Below are 23,585 nucleotides of genomic sequence, written 5' to 3' on the forward strand. Positions count from 1 at the left end.
TTTTAACATGTGCTGCTTGCTGTGGGGTCACTGGAATTAAATATGCAGCAAAGGAGGACAAAATTATGCCTCAGTGTTGACTAAATTATGCATTTAAAAAAAGGCTGCAGCGTAATGCAGTATATTTTCTGATATTTTATTATTTTGACGTGTACACATGCTAACAGTCTTTGGAAAGATGTTGCCTTATTAGCACCACTGTAACATACAAATGCAACAGTGAGAAAGATGATCAGTCAACCTTTGCAATAAGCCATCCACTCCGCAGCAAAACAAGTCACATTTTTTGTTAACTTTTGATACATTTGAGCTATAAACAATTTATTAGTTTAAATGGTCAGATCATGCAGCAGATCTTGCATTAGGAGGCAAATATGGCAGAGCCAGAGTTATATAGAAAACATTTGCAAACTAGGATATTTTGCCATTCATGTTTGAACTGCTGTTGTGGAAAAAGGGAGAAGTGCTGATGATAAACACCATGGCTCTGTGAAAAATTGCTTGCGCTTCCACATTTTGTGGGACATTCTGTGATTAGAAGCATATCCCACTTTGTGAATGTGTTTTAATGTCAATAACTCATTATAACCTTATATAATCATGTGTATCCATTGGTTGATTAAACTGGGCAGTGAAATGCCAAACAAATACTAAAAATTGGGATATTTGCGCATTCTGGCCACACCTCTGGCTCCGCCCCCTGAGCCAATCCTTGGGTTATTCCCGCCCTCTGATTCTCTGCCCACAGTTCCCCTACTTTTTTCCCCCACTTCGACCACTGGGTATGATAAAGACATGACAGTGCTAAGCTGCACAGTTTGAGAGAAGCCATCAGTGCTGCGTTTGTAATGACAGCCTGCACATATTGTTAGTGCTTCGGCGTACGAAAGAACTGGCAGTGTCAGGATGTGCTGCTAATGAGGGGTCGTAAGTGTCCTGCTTTTCTTGATAAAGGAGTTGACAGAGTTACAGACAAGCACATAGTGCCGATAACGAACGACTGGTATTGTTTAGGCCTATAAGCAATGAAAGGGAGAGTCTGCCAGTGCCCGGGCATGCATAAAACCCAGTAAAGCTAGATCTGTGCTGGTATTAAGTTAGGGAATGGGAGTTCCTTTTTGCAGAACTAGAAGTACCCCTAGTCGTGGTTTAATGGCAGTGCACATGGTATGATGCGCTAGTAGCACCCAATGTGTGCTGATCGCAGGGTCATGAGACAGACGTCAAGTAGAACTGATGGTGAGGATCAGACAGAGGTCTAAATACTGATATTGAGTTGCTGTCAGAATCAGCTGCGTGCTGGGGTGTACCGGCCAGGGTGCTTGGTAGGTCCAGGTTTTCGTTGGCATGGCGGTGCTTTTGTGCCTGCAAGACTTACAATGTCATCGTGCGTATAGGGATGGGAATACACTTAAGGACTTGCACTTACCCCAGCGTCAGCTGCCAGTGACCAGTTTCCGCTGCTGCTGCGGATCTCCTCCAGCGTCCAGGGCCGTTCCCAGATGGCCTCACTCCGCTCTGAGCCCCCACCGCCACTATGCTGCTCTTCGTGCCGTGGCACCGGGGCTCCAACTGGCCCATCCATTTGCAGCTCCTAGATCTGTCACAGAACAGCTCCAGGTACACCGAAGATTCAAGCAACAGTCACGTGAGCCACACAATGAGAACACATGACCTGAAATTTCTACTCGGAAATAGGTCCGCTTCTAACTTGGCCAGTAGCCTGAGCGTGTCCTCGAGAACGGCCATTTTAAGGCCAGGCAGTGAGCAGCGAACTAATATTAAATAAGCAGTGGTAAAGACAATAGGTCTGGCCTTCCAGCCCTAAAGCTGGATTTTGTTCGGCATGGCATACACTTAAATTACCATTCCAAGAAGTTTGATGTGTTGAAGCAACATATATGACCTTGGACGTCAAAGCAAATATAATGTATGCCAAAATCAATTTATAGATCATGGCATACGCTGCAATAGACCAAATTTAGATGGGACCCTCCTGATTTATGAAGCAAAAAATGACTTTATTTTGTCTGTCTCCTGCCTGAAATTGCCTTTGCTTCAAAAGAAATCCATGGGGGAATGGCGGGCTTGGGGGTGGCATTCGAAGAATGTCCACCCCGGGCAGCTTCGGGCATCTGGAATCAAACAAAGCAAGCGCGCGCAGGCGAGGCACCTGCTTTAGAACGCGGCGTTTGCGGACAGTTGGGGGTCCACAGGGCAGGTAGGCAGCAGTTTTCCTGCAGTTCGTGTCTTTTATTGTTATTGAAATTATGCTTTTCTTTAATGATTTTGTATTGAGCGTGAGTTCTTTCACTTGAGCAAATGAGGAGTTGATTTGCTAAGTAGTGTGACTCTGCCACCTAGTGGATATAGTGCGTTTTGCGCAGAAGATAGCGTATTTTTTTAAACATTGTGTCAAAATGCTTTACAAATGACTGTAGATGCACCATTGCTTATGTTGCTGGTGTTTGTTTATTATGAGCTTTTACAATTTTGGTGTGAGTGATACCGGATATGTTTTATGCTTATTTTGTTTTTCTGAACATATTGTGAATGAATAACTGTTACAGTGATAATGTAATTGGCTCTCCAACATGTAATTACATGTTTTGTAATTTACATATGGGGTGTGGGGATTGGATATACAGCTATTGCACAGTGGTGATGTTGACGGTAATGTAAATGCGTATTATTGCAGAGCGCTTTGTTTTTGGTATTGTCTGTGGTGGTTTTTATAGCGTTTTTGTTTGCTTGTCTATTTAAATTATGTCTGAGTCCTCTGCGGACGTTGGGAGGTTTTGAGGCGGTGTGCTTTTTGCGTCGGGTGTGCGGTCTTTCGCTCCTGTGGTTTCTTGGGAGAGTGGCGAGTTGTTTTTGCGTAGCGCTATTTGTCCACTGGTGAATCCTCCAGTGTTGTAGTTAAATTATTTTTGGGTGTTTAAGCATCAATGGTTTGTCAGGTTTTTTCCCACTAATCAGCTAGCGGACATTATATTTCAGGGCATGTCATTAATAATGACGGTGATGTTTCAGTCATGGGTGGAATGGCGCCAACAGGTCAGGGAAATAGGTGTGGGTTAGTATGAGTATAAGGGAAGCAGTACTTCATCAGCACTAGTTTTGGAGGACCCTATGTCAGCAAGTTCTAGGGTCTTGCAGGCCAACGATGGGACAAGGCTGCAGAAGGGCATCAGGTGCAGTGATTCAATATTGAACAGGTACAAAGTGTCCTGTTCGTTTTCCTATGCAACAAAAGGAAAATCCTGTGGCGATTTCCCAACACTTTTGGATGACCACAAAATTGTGCAGTTCAAAAAAGCGGTGAACTGGAGACATTTTGATGGTGGGTTAGGTGATGGGGTTCAGTCAAGCTGCAGTGGGGATTATCAAGGTTTTTTTTCATTGTTGTTACTAGCTTTTCACCATTCAAGCGGGGGGGTTACTAATAAGATGTCCAACCTCATATTTTCTAGTGTAAGGATTCAGAAAAAGAGCTGGAAGTACTTCGAAAGGCACACAGGCTTGCAGAGACAAATTATTTGGCGCTGGACAAGCCCTTTCCGACAGGTGAGTCGCCTTTTGGTCATCGGTGCAGTACTGGAAATATTAGAAAACGCAAAGCAGAAGAGTTTTAGTAAAAGGTAAAGATACAGATGCTAAGGTTTGCTGTCATTGCGAGACACCTTCGGAATAACAAAAGCTGTTACCTTATAGTACTCGTAAGAACAAGGATGAGTTGCTGGGGTCAGACAAACTTGCTCAGGACAATGCTTCCTGGAGTAATCCAAGCTTAGAGGGTTCCAGGGAAGCTTGGGAAATAACTAAGAGAACTAGAGTTCCTACCAATATAGATTCTTCAAAAAGGATAATGGTAGTAATGTATATGAGGGCGCACATCAAAGACCGTTAGTAAAGTCGGATTGGGTATACAGTAACAATTGTCAAAACAGGAAGATAAATTGTATAGCAAAATCAATTTGTGGTGCCACTCGGGATAAAAAACACCCTACTACCTAGGTGCTACAATGCACGGGTCATGCAGAAGCAATCCCCGTGACGAACAAAGTTTTTGACAGCGATATCCCAGCACTCCAAAATTATAGTTATTATTCGTATTGTAAAATAAAGCACGGTATGATAATAAGAGACTGGCTTCGGAACAGAAAGGTCCTCGCAATGATACATAACAAAGGATAATTTAATTAAGAATTTTACAAAAAAAGGCGGAAAAGAAATCGCAATCATAAATACAAATCAGAGTTCCCTAATACAATAGGTTCTAATCATTGTTTCGTGAAAGAGAGACCTATAGTCTCCACATCTTGATCCAGATGGATAACAGCCGACACGTGTTTCGTCACGTATAGTGACTTCCTCAGGGCTGCAGAGAAAATATCAACATCTTAGTTGGCTGAAAAAGATACATGGTGCGATTTATACATTTAGTTTTCTAGTTTCTTTCTAGTCTTTAAAAGAATCTTTATAGAAAAAATGAAAAATCGCAAAATAAAGAATGGGAAGAAAAGAAAAGCACGAGAAAGTTGAAGAGAAAAGACTCCTAAATTAAGAGTAAAAGGAAAAAAGGAAAAAGAAGAAAGTAATGTTTGTTTATTCAAAACAAAAAAGATAGACGGTGAGAAGAAAGATATTGTTTGTTCCATTACCATACCAAAAGTGTAGAAAGTGATTTATTCAGTGAGTGTAACTGAAGATAAAATCCAAAATGTCCCAAAAGAAGGGTATAAATACTAACCTTCGATTATAATTTTTAGAGACGATATAAGTATCAGTCATGCGATTTAAGCTAGGTTTCGGATGATAATTCGATTGTTTGTTCAAAACGCGCTCATTAGTTCAAGAGATTCTATAGAAAAATCTGAGAGAGAGCAAAAAAAGTAAGAGTAAACAAGGTGGAAAAAACAATTGCTATTATGATATGTTAAAAAATAAAGAGTTAGATATTTAATTAAAGGGTAAATACCCGTAATCGTTATCCTTGTAGGTATTTGAGAATGTTGTTAATTAACATAGAGTATGGTCCTGGTATTTATTCTGCTTGCTTTTGAGGAATAACAAAACTGCGTCAGTTGTTTCTAATCGTGATAGAAAACAGTAAGGAAAATGAAAAATTACTGCAGTTAAGAAGATGACCTAGGTGGGCTAAGAAATAAAAATATCTATTACTATACCTAATATTTAGGACAAGTAGACCATATTAAGTTGATTATAACCCAGTAATTGGTGATTGTTCGCTATAACGATCTTCTTATAATCATCTAAATAATGATTCCTGCACAGTGAGAAAAAACAGAAAAATAATATAATCTCCAAACAGAGAGTCAGTATAGGTTAAAAAACGTTAAAAAAACCTTCTTACTTAATATGGTTACTGGCTCCGCCATGTTAAGTGAGGTCAGAAAACCGGCTATGGTAAGCTCTGAAAAAGTAGATATGGAAAAAGTGTATTTAAAATACAAGAGAGTAATTTAGTTTTAAGGACATATATCAGAACCAACGTCGCTTAGTTACAAAGATAGTACGGACCGTAATTATAACAAAGATAGACATGGTAATAGGGCACAGATGCCATGGACTAGAGAGTGTGCCCGTAATTGTTCGAATATAAATGATCAAGATATTTTACGATGTTTTACTGAAACTAAATATTTTCAAAAAATTACATTTGGGAAAAGGTGATTTATAACTATCTTTGTTAATGAATTTTTAAGAAAATGAATAACGCTGTGGCCTCATAAGGTATAGCATTGTATGTAGAAAATGATTCTAGAATCTACTAGGTCTCCGAAACTTGAACACAGAAAGGTTGTTGTGTGTTGAGACAAGTTGGAGAGGACAAATAGTTAGCAAACAAAATGGTTATTTGTGAATTTTTAGAAAAAACAAATAACACTATAGCTTCTTAGGGCATGGCATTGTATGCAAAAAATAATACTGGAGTCTGCTAAGTCTCCTTAACTCAAACACAGAAGATAATTATATGTTGAGACAACTTACAAAGTTATAGGGGACAAATAGTAAAAGTCTCCATGGGTCAGTCCTTCGTGACATGATCCACCCACTCATAGGGTGATCGTTTGCATTGGGGCATCAAAACAAAGACTTACCGCAATGATGTAAACGGTGATGTCCGAAAAGCGACTCCCGTGTCTTCTTCACAACGAAAGACCAATGAATAACACGTAGTGGTGGTTTTTATATGCAAAGTATTACAGAGGTGGCGCGAAAAACCTTAAAGTGCTAGAAGCAAGTGAGCGAAGCTCAAGTGATCTCTGATTGGCCATATGGTTACATTGTGGCCGATAGGTTGTACCGAAGTGATACACCGAGAAAGAAAAAAGAGAGAGCAGCCATGTTGGAAAGGTCCGGAAGCCCTCATGTAACCATCAGCGTGCGTGGTTGTTATACTCATTTGCTTTGAATCGCAAGTCCCGTGAAATAATTCGGATGGAATCTAGTACTCTTGTGTCCAAGAAATACTATTTGTACTTTTTAAGAATGTTATAAAGTATAATTAATGTGAACATTAATACAAAGTAAAAATCACCTTCTCTACATGGGTCAAATATACTACGAGTATTCGTCTGTGGTTCCCGCGGTGAGAAAGCGGCGGCCATCTTAGAAGGGTAAAAGGCTGTTTTTATCAGAATAGAAAGTGAGTCTTGCAATGTTTAAGTTGTCTCGGAGATTATATCTAATGTTTCATATGTGAGAACAGTTATGCATGAATATCTATTAAGAGTAAGAAGATGGTCATTTCAATAGCATACAAAGCTATATCATAACGCCACCAATATTTATGAGATAGGTATAAAAGAAAAATGATGAGCACACGAACAAATATAGGAAGAAATTAGAGAAAACGACTGGGAGAGACAAAAAGAGAAGTATAAGAGATTTTCTGATACAGATACAGCACAGAGATCAGCAATGTATACACAGTCAAAATTACAACGCATGAGCACTTCAAGAGCATTTCTGTCAGAGTATGAGCAAAGCACATAATACAGCACAGAGATCAGCAATGTATACACAGTCAAAATTACAACGAATGAGCACTTTAAGAGCATTTCTGTCAGAGTATGAGCAAAGCACATAGTATGTAACCTCAGAGTGGGTGTTAATCGTAGTTACAAAAAAAGGGGAAGGGGGAGAAAGGGGGAGATCAGCATGTTAGCATCACAGTTAGGGTTGTTTAGGTGACAGAGGGAGCTGTAAGAAACACATTCTTGTAACATTTTGATTGGCATAGAGAACAAATTTCTTTACATCAAATGATGACGGAAGATTGAAGTGCATTGTCAATGGGAATGTTTTTTTAAGAGAATGGTTTAGGCAAGGAAAACATGTAGCTCATTATCAAAATCGATGCCCATTTCAACCGCTCGTAGTTTAATAATCCATTGGGTCTCTGTCCTCCTCAAGTTGAGAGTCCTATCACCACCCCTTAAACCAGTCACAGTGTGGGAGATTCCATGAAACTTAATTTTTGCCATTTCGGCTAATGTGTGATTCTCATTGAAATGTACCGCAAGTGGGTAACTGCATAGGTTATTGCGTATTGCCCTAAAGTGTTCCTGGATTCTAATTCTGAGTGGGCGAATTGTACTGCCCACATAGATTAGCCCACAACAACAGATAATGCAGTAAACCACAAAATTAGTATTACAATTTATAAATTGTTTTATGCCATGTCTTATTGTGGTATTATATTGAAAATCAGTTGTTTTGTTGGCTGCAAACAGGCACATATTACAGTTAGCACATCTATAAAAGCCAGTAGGTTTCGAGGGTAACCACGTACCTTTATTCTTTCTGGGAGGTAGATAGCTAGGACAGAGAAGTTCTCTGAGGGTAGTACCTCTTCGGTGTGAAACCATGGGGTTGCTGGCCACATATTTTTCTATTGTTTTATCCAGTTTTAAAATATGCCAGTGTTTACGAAGAATGTTGTAAATTTGGTGACTATGTGTGTTATAATCAGTCACCATGGCAATTTTGCGTTCCCCATTTTTATTTCTTTCTTTCCGTCCTACTGATAGTAATTTTGATCTTGGTATATTTTGTATTTTGTTTTTAGCACAGTCCAGGATAGTCCTAGGATATCCCCTGTTTTCGAATCTGTTTTGTAAATTGTCCAGTTCTGTTAGAAATACTGATCTCTCACTGCAATTTCTCTTAAGTCTAGTCATTTCCCCCAATGGGATAGAGTTGATTTGAGACTTGGGGTGCGCACTGCTGGCGTGTAATACCGCATTGCAGGCTGTAGGTTTTCTAAAAAGTCTAGAGATGATTTTGTTCTCCTTCACATATAGAATTACGTCTAGAAATTCTATTTCACGTTTGCTGATCTTATGTGTGAATTGGAGATTATAGGTATTATCATTGAGACGTGTTAATAGGTCTGAGAGTAGTTCATCACTACCCGACCAGAGAATAAAAATGTCGTCTATATAACGACCCCAATAGACTAAATGTTCTGTGAGATGTGTGTTAGGTAGTTTCCATAAATGGTTCTGCTCGAAATGGCCCATGTATAGATTGGCGTATGAAGGCGAAAATTTCGAGCCCATAGCCACACCAATCGTTTGTTTATACCAGGTATCCTGATGTAAGAAAACATTGTTTTCTAAGATGAGGCGTGTTAAATCCAGGAGCATTTGGGTATGGTCAAAAAAGGTAGCGTCCCTATGGGAGAGACAGTCTGCTAAGGCTGATAAGCCTCTTTCTAAAGGAATACAAGTATACAAAGAGCATACGTCCATTGTCACAAAAGAGAGATCATTGGTCCATTCTACATCTTCTAATTTGCTCAATAAGTCCCCAGTATCCCTGATATAAGAGGGAAGATTGTGTACAAGGGGTTGCAGGAAGACGTCCACGTATTCCGAGATGTGTTCCGTAGGGGAGCCTATCCCAGATATTATGGGTCTACCCTGAGGGAAGATACTTGGTTTATGTATCTTTGGTAAGATGTAAATGCAGGGTGATCTAGGCGTGGGATTGTAAAGATATCTGTATTCAATTTCTGAAATTAAGCCCAATTCCCGCCAACCTGTCAATTTTGTACAAATGAGTGATGTAATTTCTTTGAGGGGATTTCCCAGTATCTTTGTGTAAGACTGATCTCCAGTTAGTTGTCTTTCAATTTCTTGTATATAGTCAATACCACGCATGATGACTATATTTCCCCCTTTATCTGCCTCCTTAAAGATAACATCTGGAAGTGATCTCAAGTTTTTTAAGGCTTTATTTTCTTCCTTGTTAAGATTATGGGTAATGTGTCCATGGTTACAATTGTATCTATCTTCAAGTTTATAAAGATCGGATGTTACTGCTTTATAAAAAGTGTCTACCACATTGTCTGCATGTAGGTTAGGGGTAAAGACAGACTTTTGTTTAAGACCACTATCCAGAGAGTAGTCAGGCATGATATCTAGATCTGAAAGCACATCAGTCATAGTGGGGGGTGTATTGGAGAGATCGTCAAGAGATAGCAATAAATGTATGTCTTGTATTTCTTTAATAGTTTTGTTACACGGTATCGAAACAGGTTTGGTAGAATACACAGGTACAGATTGATTTGCAAACATTTTTTTCAATTTTAATTTTCGAACAAATTTAAACACATCAACATGAACATTAGTAAAGTCAGGTAATTTGGTTGGGCAAAAACTCAGACCCTTACTGAGTACCTTGTTGTCAATTTCAGTTAGATGGTAATCAGACAGATTAATGATTGAGACATTATCTGTAATGGCAATATTCTATGTACATTCTATCATATTTGGAGACTGACTCAGTTCTTCAGGTTCCTTGCTACAGATCGAGTTGTGGCTCCTTCCCTTGGATTTACGTTTTGTGCCCCCCCTCCTAGTTTTTTTGTGTTTTGAGGGCCATAGTTCGTGTGATTCCCTTTGCGGTATCTCGCCATTTCCTCTAAAAAAGAGGATGAGTTTATTTTAGGTACTGTGCCAATCGTAGTGGATTCTGTTTCGTCTTCATTAGTGGTCTCACTGTGTATACTAGATACATCTGACTCACTCGTTGAGGGAACTATGTTTGCTGGCTTGGTAAGTTTGGTGACAGTTGGCTGTTTAGGTTGTATGTCGTCAAACTTTTTAGCAAACGTGAATACTCTGCCAATTTTATAATCATTCTCGTCCCTTTTTAGTTTTCTCAACTTCTTCTCTTTAATATAAAGTTGATGTGTGTTCAGCACATCTTTCAAAATTTTGTAATTTTTTGCAGTTGCTTCCTCTAAGTTTAGACCTTTAATTTCTGTCTCAAGTTTGTCTATTTCTTGTAGTAATAGCTCTCTTTTTCTATCAGCATGTCGTATCAAAATGTCCATCATTCTATGTGAAGATGAGAGATTCAAATCTTCCCATTCTTTCAAAAGGTCTGCATCTAAATCTTCAAAGGTGGGGAATATAATAATTCGTAGTCCACGTGGGACTTGTTTGATGTCCAAATAACGTTTTAGGATGATGGAATCCCACCACCTGGACACTTCCTGTTTACGTGCCCGTTCTAATTTAATAAATTTCTGTTTGAGACCTTCCTTTTCCCCATTTTTACTGGGATTTGGCACCCTCTGTGCCGAGCCAGTGAAAAGTTCTTGGAGCAGAGCATTTCTTTCTTCTTCAAAAGTTTCCATCGTCCAAACAGGCGATGTAATTGTCTCTTATAGAAAGGAGAATAGTGATATGTTATTATTTTTGTTGCTAGGACTGATCTGACAAATACCCAAATCTGAAGAACTGAGTGCCGCTCTCTACATGAAATGTGACAAAAAGGATAATGGTAGTAATGTATATGAGGGCGCACAACAAAGACAGTTAGTAAAGTCGGATTGGGTATACAGTAACAATTGTCAAAACAGGAAGATAAATTGTATAGCAAAATCAATTTGTGGTGCCACTCGGGATAAAAAACACCCTACTACCTAGGTGCTACAATGCACGGGTCATGCAGAAGCAATCCCCGTGACGAACAAAGTTTTTGACAGCGATATCCCAGCACTCCAAAATTATAGTTATTATTCGTATTGTAAAATAAAGCACGGTATGATAATAAGAGACTGGCTTCGGAACAGAAAGGTCCTCGCAATGATATATAACAAAGGATAATTTAATTAAGAATTTTACAAAAAAAAGGCGGAAAAGAAATCGCAATCATAAATACAAATCAGAGTTCCCTAATACAATAGGTTCTAATCATTGTTTCGTGAAAGAGAGACCTATAGTCTCCACATCTTGATCCAGATGGATAACAGCCGACACGTGTTTCGTCACGTATAGTGACTACCTCAGGGCTGCAGAGAAAATATCAACATCTTAGTTGGCTGAAAAAGATACATGTTGCGATTTATACATTTAGTTTTCTAGTTTCTTTCTAGTCTTTAACCCCTTCGATGCTGCGCAGATTCCGCCGCTGTGCTGACGGAATCTTGCGCGGGTGTGGTCATGACGGAATGGTTCCGTCATGAGCACAGCTCAACCGTGGGTCATGACGGAACCATTCCGTCATGAGCACCGAAGGGGTTAAAAGAATCTTTATAGAAAAAATGAAAAATCGCAAAATAAAGAATGGGAAGAAAAGAAAAGCACGAGAAAGTTGAAGAGAAAAGACTCCTAAATTAAGAGTAAAAGGAAAAAAGGAAAAAGAAGAAAGTAATGTTTGTTTATTCAAAACAAAAAAGATAGACGGTGAGAAGAAAGATATTGTTTGTTCCATTACCATACCAAAAGTGTAGAAAGTGATTTATTCAGTGAGTGTAACTGAAGATAAAATCCAAAATGTCCCAAAAGAAGGGTATAAATACTAACCTTCGATTATAATTTTTAGAGACGATATAAGTATCAGTCATGCGATTTAAGCTAGGTTTCGGATGATAATTCGATTGTTTGTTCAAAACGCGCTCATTAGTTCAAGAGATTCTATAGAAAAATCTGAGAGAGAGCAAAAAAAGTAAGCGTAAACAAGGTTGAAAAAACAATTGCTATTATGATATGTTAAAAAATAAAGAGTTAGATATTTAATAAAAGGGTAAATACCCGTAATCGTTATCCTTGTAGGTATTTGAGAATGTTGTTAATTAACATAGAGTATGGTCCTGGTATTTATTCTGCTTGCTTTTGAGGAATAACAAAACTCCGTCAGTTGTTTCTAATCGTGATAGAAAACAGTAAGGAAAATGAAAAATTACTGCAGTTAAGAAGATGACCTAGGTGGGCTAAGAAATAAAAATATCTATTACTATACCTAATATTTAGGACAAGTAGACCATATTACAGTTGATTATAACCCAGTAATTGGTGATTGGTCGCTATAACGATCTTCTTATCTCTTCAACTTTCTCGTGCTTTTCTTTTCTTCCCATTCTTTATTTTGCGATTTTTCATTTTTTCTATAAAGATTCTTTTAAAGACTAGAAAGAAACTAGAAAACTAAATGTATAAATCGCAACATGTATCTTTTTCAGCCAACTAAGATGTTGATATGTTCTCTGCAGCCCTGAGGAAGCCACTATACGTGACGAAACACGTGTCGGCTGTTATCCATCTGGATCAAGATGTGGAGACTATAGGTCTCTCTTTCACGAAACAATGATTAGAACCTATTGTATTAGGGAACTCTGATTTGTATTTATGATTGCGATTTCTTTTCCGCCTTTTTTTGTAAAATTCTTAATTAAATTATCCTTTGTTATATATCATTGCGAGGACCTTTCTGTTCCGAAGCCAGTCTCTTATTATCATACCGTGCTTTATTTTACAATACGAATAATAACTATAATTTTGGAGTGCTGGGATATCGCTGTCAAAAACTTTGTTCGTCACGGGGATTGCTTCTGCATGACCCGTGCATTGTAGCACCTAGGTAGTAGGGTGTTTTTTATCCCGAGTGGCACCACAAATTAATTTTGCTATACAGTTTATCTTCCTGTTTTGACAAGTGTTACTGTATACCCAATCCGACTTTACTAACGGTCTTTGATGTGCGCCCTCATATACATTACTACCATTATCCTTTTTGTCACATTTCATGTAGAGAGCGGCACTCAGTTCTTCAGATTTGGGTATTTGTCAGATCAGTCCTAGCAACAAAAATAATAACATATCATTATTCTCCTTTCTATAAGAGACAATTACATCGCCTGTTTGGACAATGGAAACTTTTGAAGAAGAAAGAAATGCTCTGCTCCAAGAACTTTTCACTGGCTCGGCACAGAGGGTGCCAAATCCCAGTAAAATGGGGAAAAGGAAGGTCTCAAACAGAAATTTATTAAATTAGAACGGGCACGTAAACAGGAAGTGTCCAGGTGGTGGGATTCCATCATCCTAAAACGTTATTTGGACATCAAACAAGTCCCACGTGGACTACGAATTATTATATTCCCCACCTTTGAAGATTTAGATGCAGACCTTTTGAAAGAATGGGAAGATTTGAATCTCATATCTTCACATAGAATGATGGACATTTTGATACGACATGCTGATAGAAAAAGAGAGCTATTACTACAAGAAATAGACAAACTTGAGACAGAAATTAAAGGTCTAAACTTAGAGGAAGCAACTGCAAAAAATTACAACATTTTGAAAGATGTGCTGAACACACATCAACTTTATATTAAAGAGAAGAAGTTGAGAAAACTAAAAAGGGACGAGAATGATTATAAAAATGGCAGAGTATTCACGTTTGCTAAAAAGTTTGACGACATACAACCTAAACAGCAACCTAAACAGCCAACTGTCACCAAACTTACCAAGCCAGCAAACATAGTTCCCTCAACGAGTGAGTCAGATGTATCTAGTATACACAGTGAGACCACTAATGAAGATGAAACAGAATCCACTACGATTGGCACAGTACCTAAAATAAACTCATCCTCTTTTTTAGAGGTAATGGCGAGATACCGCAAAGGGAATCGCACAAACTATGGCCCTCAAAACACAAAAAAACTAGGAGGGGGGGCACAAAACGTAAATCCAAGGGAAGAAGCCACAACTCGATCTGTAGCAAGGAATCTGAAGAACTGAGTCAGTCTCCAAATATGATAGAATGTACATCGAATATTGCCATTACAGATAATGTCTCAATCATTAATCTGTCTGATTACCATCTAACTGAAATTGACAACAAGGTACTCAGTAAGGGTCTGAGTTTTTGCCCAACCAAATTACCTGACTTTACTAATGTTCATGTTGATGTGTTTAAATTTGTTCGAAAATTAAAATTGAAAAAAATTTTTGCAAATCAATCTGTACCTGTGTATTCTACCAAACCTGTTTCGATACCTTGTAACAAAACTATTAAAGAAATACAAGACATACATTTATTGTTATCTCTTGATGATCTCTCCAATACACCCCCCACTATGATTGATGTGCTTTCAGATCTAGATATCATGCCTGACTACTCTCTGGATAGTGGTCTTAAACAAAAGTCTGTCTTTACCCCTAACCTACATGCGGACAATGTGGGAGACACTTTTTATAAAGCGGTAACATCCGATCTTTATAAACTTGAAGACAGATACAATTGTAACCATGGACACATTACCCATAATCTTAACAAGGAAGAAAATAAAGCCTTAAAAAACTTGAGATCACTTCCAGATGTTATCTTTAAGGAGGCAGATAAAGGGGGAAATATAGTCATCATGCGTGGTATTGACTATATACAAGAAATTGAAAGACAACTAACTGGAGATCAGTCTTACACAAAGATACTGGGAAATCCCCTCAAATAAATTACATCACTCATTTGTACAAAATTGACAGGTTGGCGGGAATTGGGCTTAATTTCAGAAATTGAATACAGATATCTTTACAATCCCACGCCTAGATCACCCTGCATTTACATCTTACCAAAGATACATAAACCAAGTATCTTCCCTCAGGGTAGACCCATAATATCTGGGATAGGCTCCCCTACGGACCACATCTCGGAATACGTGGACGTCTTCCTGCAACCCCTTGTACACAATCTTCCTTCTTATATCAGGGATACTGGGGACTTATTGAGCAAATTAGAAGATGTAGAATGGACCAATGATCTCTCTTTTGTGACAATGGATGTATGCTCTTTGTATACTTGTATTCCTTTAGAAAGAGGCTTATCAGCCTTAGCAGACTGTCTCTCCCATAGGGACGCTACCTTTTTTGACCATACCCAAATGCTCTTGGATTTAACACGCCTCATCTTAGAAAACAATGTTTTCTTACATCAGGATACCTGGTATAAACAAACGATTGGTGTGGCTATGGGCTCGAAATTTTCGCCTTCATACGCCAATCTATACATGGGCCATTTCGAGCAGAACCATTTATGGAAACTACCTAACACACATCTCACAGAACATTTAGTCTATTGGGGTCGTTATATAGACGACATTTTTATTCTCTGGTCGGGTAGTGATGAACTACTCTCAGACCTATTAACATGTCTCAATGATAATACCTATAATCTCAAATTCACACATAAGATCAGCAAACGTGAAATAGAATTTCTAGACGTAATTCTATATGTGAAGGAGAACAAAATCATCTCTAGACTTTTTAGAAAACCTACAGCCTGCAATGCGGTATTACACGCCAGCAGTGCGCACCCAAGTCTCAAATCAACTCTATCCCATTGGGGGAAATGACTAGACTTAAGAGAAATTGCAGTGAGAGATCAGTATTTCTAACAGAACTGGAAAATTTACAAAACAGATTCGAAAACAGGGGATATCCTAGGACTATCCTGGACTGTGCTAAAAACAAAATACAAAATATACCAAGATCAAAATTACTATCAGTAGGACGGAAAGAAAGAAATAAAAATGGGGAACGCAAAATTGCCATGGTGACTGATTATAACACACATAGTCACCAAATTTACAACATTCTTCGTAAACACTGGCATATTTTAAAACTGGATAAAACAATAGAAAAATATGTGGCCAGCAACCCCATGATTTCACACCGAAGAGGTACTACCCTCAGAGAACTTCTCTGTCCTAGCTATCTACCTCCCAGAAAGAATAAAGGTACGTGGTTACCCTCGAAACCTACTGGCTTTTATAGATGTGCTAACTGTAATATGTGCCTGTTTGCAGCCAACAAAACAACTGATTTTCAATATAATACCACAATAAGACATGGCATAAAACAATTTATAAATTGTAATACTAATTTTGTGGTTTACTGCATTATCTGTTGTTGTGGGCTAATCTATGTGGGCAGTACAATTCGCCCACTCAGAATTAGAATCCAGGAACACTTTAGGGCAATACGCAATAACCTATGCAGTTACCCACTTGCGGTACATTTCAATGAGAATCACACATTAGCCGAAATGGCAAAAATTAAGTTTCATGGAATCTCCCACACTGTGACTGGTTTAAGGGGTGGTGATAGGACTCTCAACTTGAGGAGTACAGAGACCCAATGGATTATTAAACTACGAGCGGTTGAAGTGGGTATCGATTTTGATAAAGAGCTATATGTTTTCCTTGCCTAAACCATTCTCTTAAAAAAACATTCCCATTGACAATGCACTTCAATCTTCCGTCATCATTTGATGTAAAGAAATTTGTTCTCTATGCCAATCAAAATGTTACAAGAATGTGTTTCTTACAGCTCCCTCTGTCACCTAAACAACCCTAACTGTGATGCTAACATGCTGATCTCCCCCTTTCTCCCCCTTCCCCTTTTTTTGTAACTACGATTAACACCCACTCTGAGGTTACATACTATGTGCTTTGCTCATACTCTGACAGAAATGCTCTTAAAGTGCTCATTCGTTGTAATTTTGACTGTGTATACATTGCTGATCTCTGTGCTGTATTATGTGCTTTGCTCATACTCTGACAGAAATGCTCTTGAAGTGCTCATGCGTTGTAATTTTGACTGTGTATACATTGCTGATCTCTGTGCTGTATCTGTATCAGAAAATCTCTTATACTTCTCTTTTTGTCTCTCTCTCCCAGTCGTTTTCTCTAATTTCTTCCTATATTTGTTCATGTGCTCATCATTTTTCTTTTATACCTATCTCATAAATATTGGTGGCGTTATGATATAGCTTTGTATGCTATTGAAATGACCATCTTCTTACTCTTAATAGATATTCATGCATAACTGTTCTCACATATGAAACATTAGATATAATCTCCGAGACAACTTAAACATTGCAAGACTCACTTTCTATTCTGATAACAACAGCCTTTTACCCTTCTAAGATGGCCGCCGCTTTCTCACCGCGGGAACCACAGACGAATACTCGTAGTATATTTGACCCATGTAGAGAAGGTGATTTTTACTTTGTATTAATGTTCACATTAATTATACTTTATAACATTCTTAAAAAGTACAAATAGTATTTCTTGGACACAAGAGTACTAGATTCCATCCGAATTATTTCACGGGACTTGCGATTCAAAGCAAATGAGTATAACAACCACGCACGCTGATGGTTACATGAGGGCTTCCGGACCTTTCCAACATGGCTGCTCTCTCTTTTTTCTTTCTCGGTGTATCACTTCGGTACAACCTATCGGCCACAATGTAACCATATGGCCAATCAGAGATCACTTGAGCTTCGCTCACTTGCTTCTAGCACTTTAAGGTTTTTCGCGCCACCTCTGTAATACTTTGCATATAAAAACCACCACTACGTGTTATTCATTGGTCTTTCGTTGTGAAGAAGACACGGGAGTCGCTTTTCGGACATCACCGTTTACATCATTGCGGTAAGTCTTTGTTTTGATGCCCCAATGCAAACGATCACCCTATGAGTGGGTGGATCATGTCACGAAGGACTGACCCATGGAGACTTTTACTATTTGTCCCCTATAACTTTGTAAGTTGTCTCAACATATAATTATCTTCTGTGTTTGAGTTAAGGAGACTTAGCAGACTCCAGTATTATTTTTTGCATACAATGCCATGCCCTAAGAAGCTATAGTGTTATTTGTTTTTTCTAAAAATTCACAAATAACCATTTTGTTTGCTGACTATTTGTCCTCTCCAACTTGTCTCAACACACAACAACCTTTCTGTGTTCAAGTTTCGGAGACCTAGTAGATTCTAGAATCATTTTCTACATACAATGCTATACCTTATGAGGCCACAGCGTTATTCATTTTCTTAAAAATTCATTAACAAAGATAGTTATAAATCACCTTTTCCCAAATGTAATTTTTTGAAAATATTTAGTTTCAGTAAAACATCGTAAAATATCTTGATCATTTATATTCGAACAATTACGGGCACACTCTCTAGTCCATGGCATCTGTGCCCTATTACCATGTCTATCTTTGTTATAATTACGGTCCGTACTATCTTTGTAACTAAGCGACGTTGGTTCTGATATATGTCCTTAAAACTAAATTACTCTCTTGTATTTTAAATACACTTTTTCCATATCTACTTTTTCAGAGCTTATCATAGCCGGTTTTCTGACCTCACTTAACATGGCGGAGCCAGTAACCATGTTAAGTAAGAAGTTTTTTTTAACGTTTTTTAACCTATACTGACTCTCTGTTTGGAGATTATATTATTTTTCTGTTTTTTCTCACTGTGCAGGAATCATTATTTAGACGATTATAAGAAGATCGTTATAGCGACCAATCACCAATTACTGGGTTATAATCAACTGTAATATGGTCTACTTGTCCTAAATATTAGGTATAGTAATAGATATTTTTATTTCTTAGCCCACCTAGGTCATCTTCTTAACTGCAGTAATTTTTCATTTTCCTTACTGTTTTCTATCACGATTAGAAACAACTGACGGAGTTTTGTTATTCCTCAAAAGCAAGCAGAATAAATACCAGGACCATACTCTATGTTAATTAACAACATTCTCAAATACCTACAAGGATAACGATTACGGGTATTTACCCTTTTATTAAATATCTAACTCTTTATTTTTTAACATATCATAATAGCAATTGTTTTTTCCACCTTGTTTACTCTTACTTTTTTTGCTCTCTCTCAGATTTTTCTATAGAATCTCTTGAACTAATGAGCGCGTTTTGAACAAACAATCGAATTATCATCCGAAACCTAGCTTAAATCGCATGACTGATACTTATATCGTCTCTAAAAATTATAATCGAAGGTTAGTATTTATACCCTTCTTTTGGGACATTTTGGATTTTATCTTCAGTTACACTCACTGAATAAATCACTTTCTACACTTGTGGTATGGTAATGGAACAAACAATATCTTTCTTCTCACCGTCTATCTTTTTTGTTTTGAATAAACAAACATTACTTTCTTCTTTTTCCTTTTTTCCTTTTACTCTTAATTTAGGAGTCTTTTCTCTTCAACTTTCTCGTGCTTTTCTTTTCTTCCCATTCTTTATTTTGCGATTTTTCATTTTTTCTATAAAGATTCTTTTAAAGACTAGAAAGAAACTAGAAAACTAAATGTATAAATCGCAACATGTATCTTTTTCAGCCAACTAAGATGTTGATATTTTCTCTGCAGCCCTGAGGAAGTCACTATACGTGACGAAACACGTGTCGGCTGTTATCCATCTGGATCAAGATGTGGAGACTATAGGTCTCTCTTTCACGAAACAATGATTAGAACCTATTGTATTAGGGAACTCTGATTTGTATTTATGATTGCGATTTCTTTTCCGCCTTTTTTTGTAAAATTCTTAATTAAATTATCCTTTGTTATATATCATTGCGAGGACCTTTCTGTTCCGAAGCCAGTCTCTTATTATCATACCGTGCTTTATTTTACAATACGAATAATAACTATAATTTTGGAGTGCTGCGATATCGCTGTCAAAAACAATATAGATTCTTGTACTTCGGCCTTTCTGATTTGCCAGTGTTTATTGCGAGAGATTTCAAGATCAATCAGTAACTATTTTATAAATACTGGGACAATCAGATAGGTTTAGTCCGAATTTGAATTTTTTACATGGCTTCATTATGTTGAGGTTTAGAGCCAGGCTAGTACTTATTCCAGATAAACCCTGAGGATAGTTTGACAATGAATTATGGGTTCAGTGGATGTATCCGCAGAGGCCTCCTCCTACAATGCATACTGCCAGTGGACTTGCTGTTACTATCTAACCCTTTCTTAACAGAACTGCCTCGGGAGGGGTGGGTACTTTGTCTAATCCTTAATAATTCATTCCAGGAGCGTGCTGGAACTTCAACCGAGGGTACTGTCAAAAGAATCTCTGTTCCTACAGACATGAGTGTTCAAAATGCGATGGTAAGCACGCCATTTTGCAATGTTTCAGCGAACAAGCCCACAGTTTTTTCTGTCAGTCAGGGTAGAGGTTGGGGTGCTCCATTCCAGCCTAACAACAAGGGCAGTTGCCCTGATTGATATTCCCAGACTATGTTATTGGCTTCGGTTTGATCATCTGCGGGACAAAGCTTTACAATTGGAGTGGGGCTTCAAAGAAGGCTTCTGTCTGGGTTACCATGGTCCTAGATGCCACAGGTTTGCTAAAAATTTGAAATCCGCTAATCAATTTCTACACGTTGTCGCTAAGGAATTGCATTCAGGCATTACTGAGAGCAGAATTGGCTTTTCCTTGTTCTGCTTGGCCTCTTCCTGATCTTATCATTTCTCTCTTAGGAGTGTGTGGAAATGTACCCCTGTGAGGGCACACTGGTGCAGGGTCACACTCTCGTCCACGGGTACGAAGACTAACAAAGAGAGATCGGCACTGGAGTTGAAGTAAAACAAGCCAAGTTTATTAGTCACTCATGAGTGGGACCGCGTCCGAACAACACCCTAAAGTGTTGTGGGAGGAAGTACATTGAATACAAAAACCATCACCCTTACATACAGTCCCCAAACAAAGACAGGGTGGGTTTTGTATGACACAACATTTGTCATGGCCACAAGGTTTGTAGGTAGGATATTATTGCTAAAAAGATAGTATGATACAGTTTTCTTCAGTAGTTGTGGCTCTTGGAACAGGTGAGGAAAGCCGGCTTAGAAGTGGAGTTGGCAAAATGCAACATAAAATCTGCATTTAGATTACTCCCGGTACACCCACAGGATTCTGCATTGCTTGGCATCCATTTTGAAGGACAGATTTTTGTTGATAAGGTTTTGCCTATGGGTTGTGCAGTTTTCTTGTTGACCTTTTGAAGTTTTTAGCTCATTTGTTAATGGGTTTTCTCATTTAGATCAGCTCAGGTTCAAGTGTCACATTATCTGGATGATTTTCTGTTCCCTGCGACATGTCTCATCTTTCTGGGCTTTGAAATTGACACCATAAAACTGGATGCCAGATTATAATTGGCGAAGGTGAGAGGGATATTTGGATTTCTTGGAACATGCTAGATTATCTCAGAAACTCACCTTGTTTGAGATACAGCGATTATTAGGTCATTTGAATTTTGCTCGCTAAGTGGTGAAAACTTGCAGGTCTTTTAGTAGATGGTCAGGATTTACAAGGTCAGCGTTTACCTTACCTCATCACAGAGTTCGGGTGTCCGTCTCCATGAGAGCTGATTTTTGATTTATGGATTATGTTCTTAATGTCTTCAAGGGATTTACTATTTGGTCTTTAGACAAAGTTTTTTATGGTCAATTCAGATGTTCTCTGATGACTCAGGAGCCAATGGCTTTGGGCTCTTTTGGGATCGCAAATGGTGTGGTGAATCTTGGCCAGTTAGGTGAATTACAGAGAAAAGTAGTATCGTTTTTTCGAATTCTTTCCTCTGATTGTAGCTTTGGCCGTTTGAGGTACAAGTCTGGCAAACAAAACCGTTTCTTCTCATTTGGTTAACAAAACTGTGGTTGACCTGCTCTAAGGTCAAAAAGGCCAAAGATGACGGATGTTAAAATTATTACAGGATTTCATGCTTGGTTGCCGATTTTCAATATAACTTTTAAATTAAAACATGTGCCAGGTTTGGATAATAATATAGCAGATGTTTTATTTCGTCCCCTGTGGCAGAGATTCCTTATGTTTTACACCCAGTGTAGACCCTGAAATAACTCAGATTCCTCGAGGGGTATGGGAGCTAACAGATTAAAGATGCTGCATGTAGTTTTCAATTCCTATGGTTTCCAGTACACGTTTAGCTGACAGAAGAGCTTGGGCTGTTTTCTGGGTAGGAGAATTGAAACAATGAGGTACTAGGTTGTATAAATCATAATAATGATATTTTACAGTTTGTAATGAATAAATATTGATCAGAATATCTCAACAACTACAATATGCTGGAATACTGACAGTTTATTCTTTTATGGTAAGTGTTTTTTGGGGTTACGAACCATATTTAAGAGAATTGAGTAGCAGAATTTTACAGTGTTGTTTTTACAATTAAATTGCACAGTACTGTACTGAGAAAGCCTATATCTCTGGCATTACTGGGCGACTTCATACATTTTTACCTCAAACCTGATATTCCTATTTTGAGTTTTTTTTGTGTTCTTCAAGCTTCGCATGGTATGGTTATTTCTTGGAACTTTTAGGTTTTCAGAGTTATTAGGTAAGTAAATTCACAAGGGCAAAAAGTCTCCAATTTTTCAACCAAAAAACGTTTTTTACGTATTTTACTTGAACCCTGATAAACAGATAAAAAAAACAGAAAAAAAGGTAAAAGGGCTGCAGTGGTATCGCGTAAGCTAAGCGTCCCGCGTTACCCATTTTGTCAGCTTGTTTGAACTTCAATCAGCACATGCCTCCCCCCCCCCCCTTTTTTTAACATGAATTTTGCTTTTAGCACCAGAAAGTTTTAACTTTAACAGCTTCACAAATCTTATCAGTCCTACGGGAAGCTTTAAGTTTCTTAGGTCTCTACCCTATGGAATTCAATGCCCATTCATTCAGTATAGGCGCGGCGTCAGAAGCTGTTAGAGGGTTTTTTTTTCTCACTGCAACAACTAAAATGTTTAGGCTGCTGGTCGTCAAATTGCTTTTTAAACTATGTTCGAGATGTAGATGAGTTATGAATCTTTTTTGGCCGTCCTAATATCTTTCTCTTTTTAGGTGTCCCATTGACCCTACCGGCATACATGGCAAGCGTCTGGATCACCGGACACTCCTTTCTAAAGAGGGCAGTCATGAAGGGCGGACGAAATCGTTATAGATCTAACCTACATTTTTCAGCTTTGAGTTATTAGGATTGATTGATGGGGTCAATTGATGCTTTTGTTACATGATTTATTTTCTTATAAAGCCATGCCCAAACGTCCTACTTGTTTCATTTGAGGGGAAAATGACTCGGTACAACTTTCAGGCCTTGTGTTACTTGTTTTCAGATTTTTCAAACCTGATGGGGTTCACCTTTCGTTTATACCAAAAGAATTGTATTTGGTGAATTACCGAAAAGTTACTCATTATATTGGGGTTGCACCTTGGGGATAAGGGCTGTATTAGTGACAGTCTCTTACTTGTGTCTTGGTGATCAATTTTATATTCCAAAGTAATTTCTTATGATGTATCATTTGGTTTTTAGGTCTCGCCTACGCAGCGAGCATGCGCTGCATAGGAAAAAGACCTCTTGTAATCGATTCAGTTTTGGCCCCAAAAACGTGCACGCGCTGCATTGCTTTCAATGGCAACGCGTGCACGTTTG

General features: G+C 38.2%; 1 protein-coding gene and 1 long non-coding RNA gene across 3 annotated transcripts in view; one reads left to right on the plus strand and one right to left on the minus strand.

Annotated features, from left to right (window-relative positions):
* WASHC2C (WASH complex subunit 2C) overlaps positions 1–1,758 on the minus strand; it is a 664,131-nt gene extending 662,373 nt beyond the window's left edge. For both annotated transcript variants that reach the window (XM_085603767.1, XM_085603764.1), the window contains exon 1: positions 1,430–1,758. In XM_085603767.1, coding sequence (XP_085459893.1) covers positions 1,430–1,585 — 156 coding nt within the window. In that variant the 5' untranslated portion in view covers positions 1,586–1,758. The remainder of the gene's footprint in view (positions 1–1,429) is intronic.
* On the plus strand, positions 1,490–23,133 carry LOC146867174 (uncharacterized). Its single transcript, XR_014961094.1, has 3 exons — positions 1,490–1,620; positions 3,474–3,567; positions 22,997–23,133. It is a non-coding gene; the product is annotated as an uncharacterized LOC146867174 (long non-coding RNA).
* Positions 23,134–23,585: the final 452 nt, after the last annotated feature.

The sequence above is a fragment of the Triturus cristatus genome, chromosome 1_2 (assembly GCF_964204655.1).
Source record: "Triturus cristatus chromosome 1_2, aTriCri1.1, whole genome shotgun sequence".
NCBI classification, from domain to species: Eukaryota; Metazoa; Chordata; class Amphibia; order Caudata; family Salamandridae; genus Triturus; species Triturus cristatus.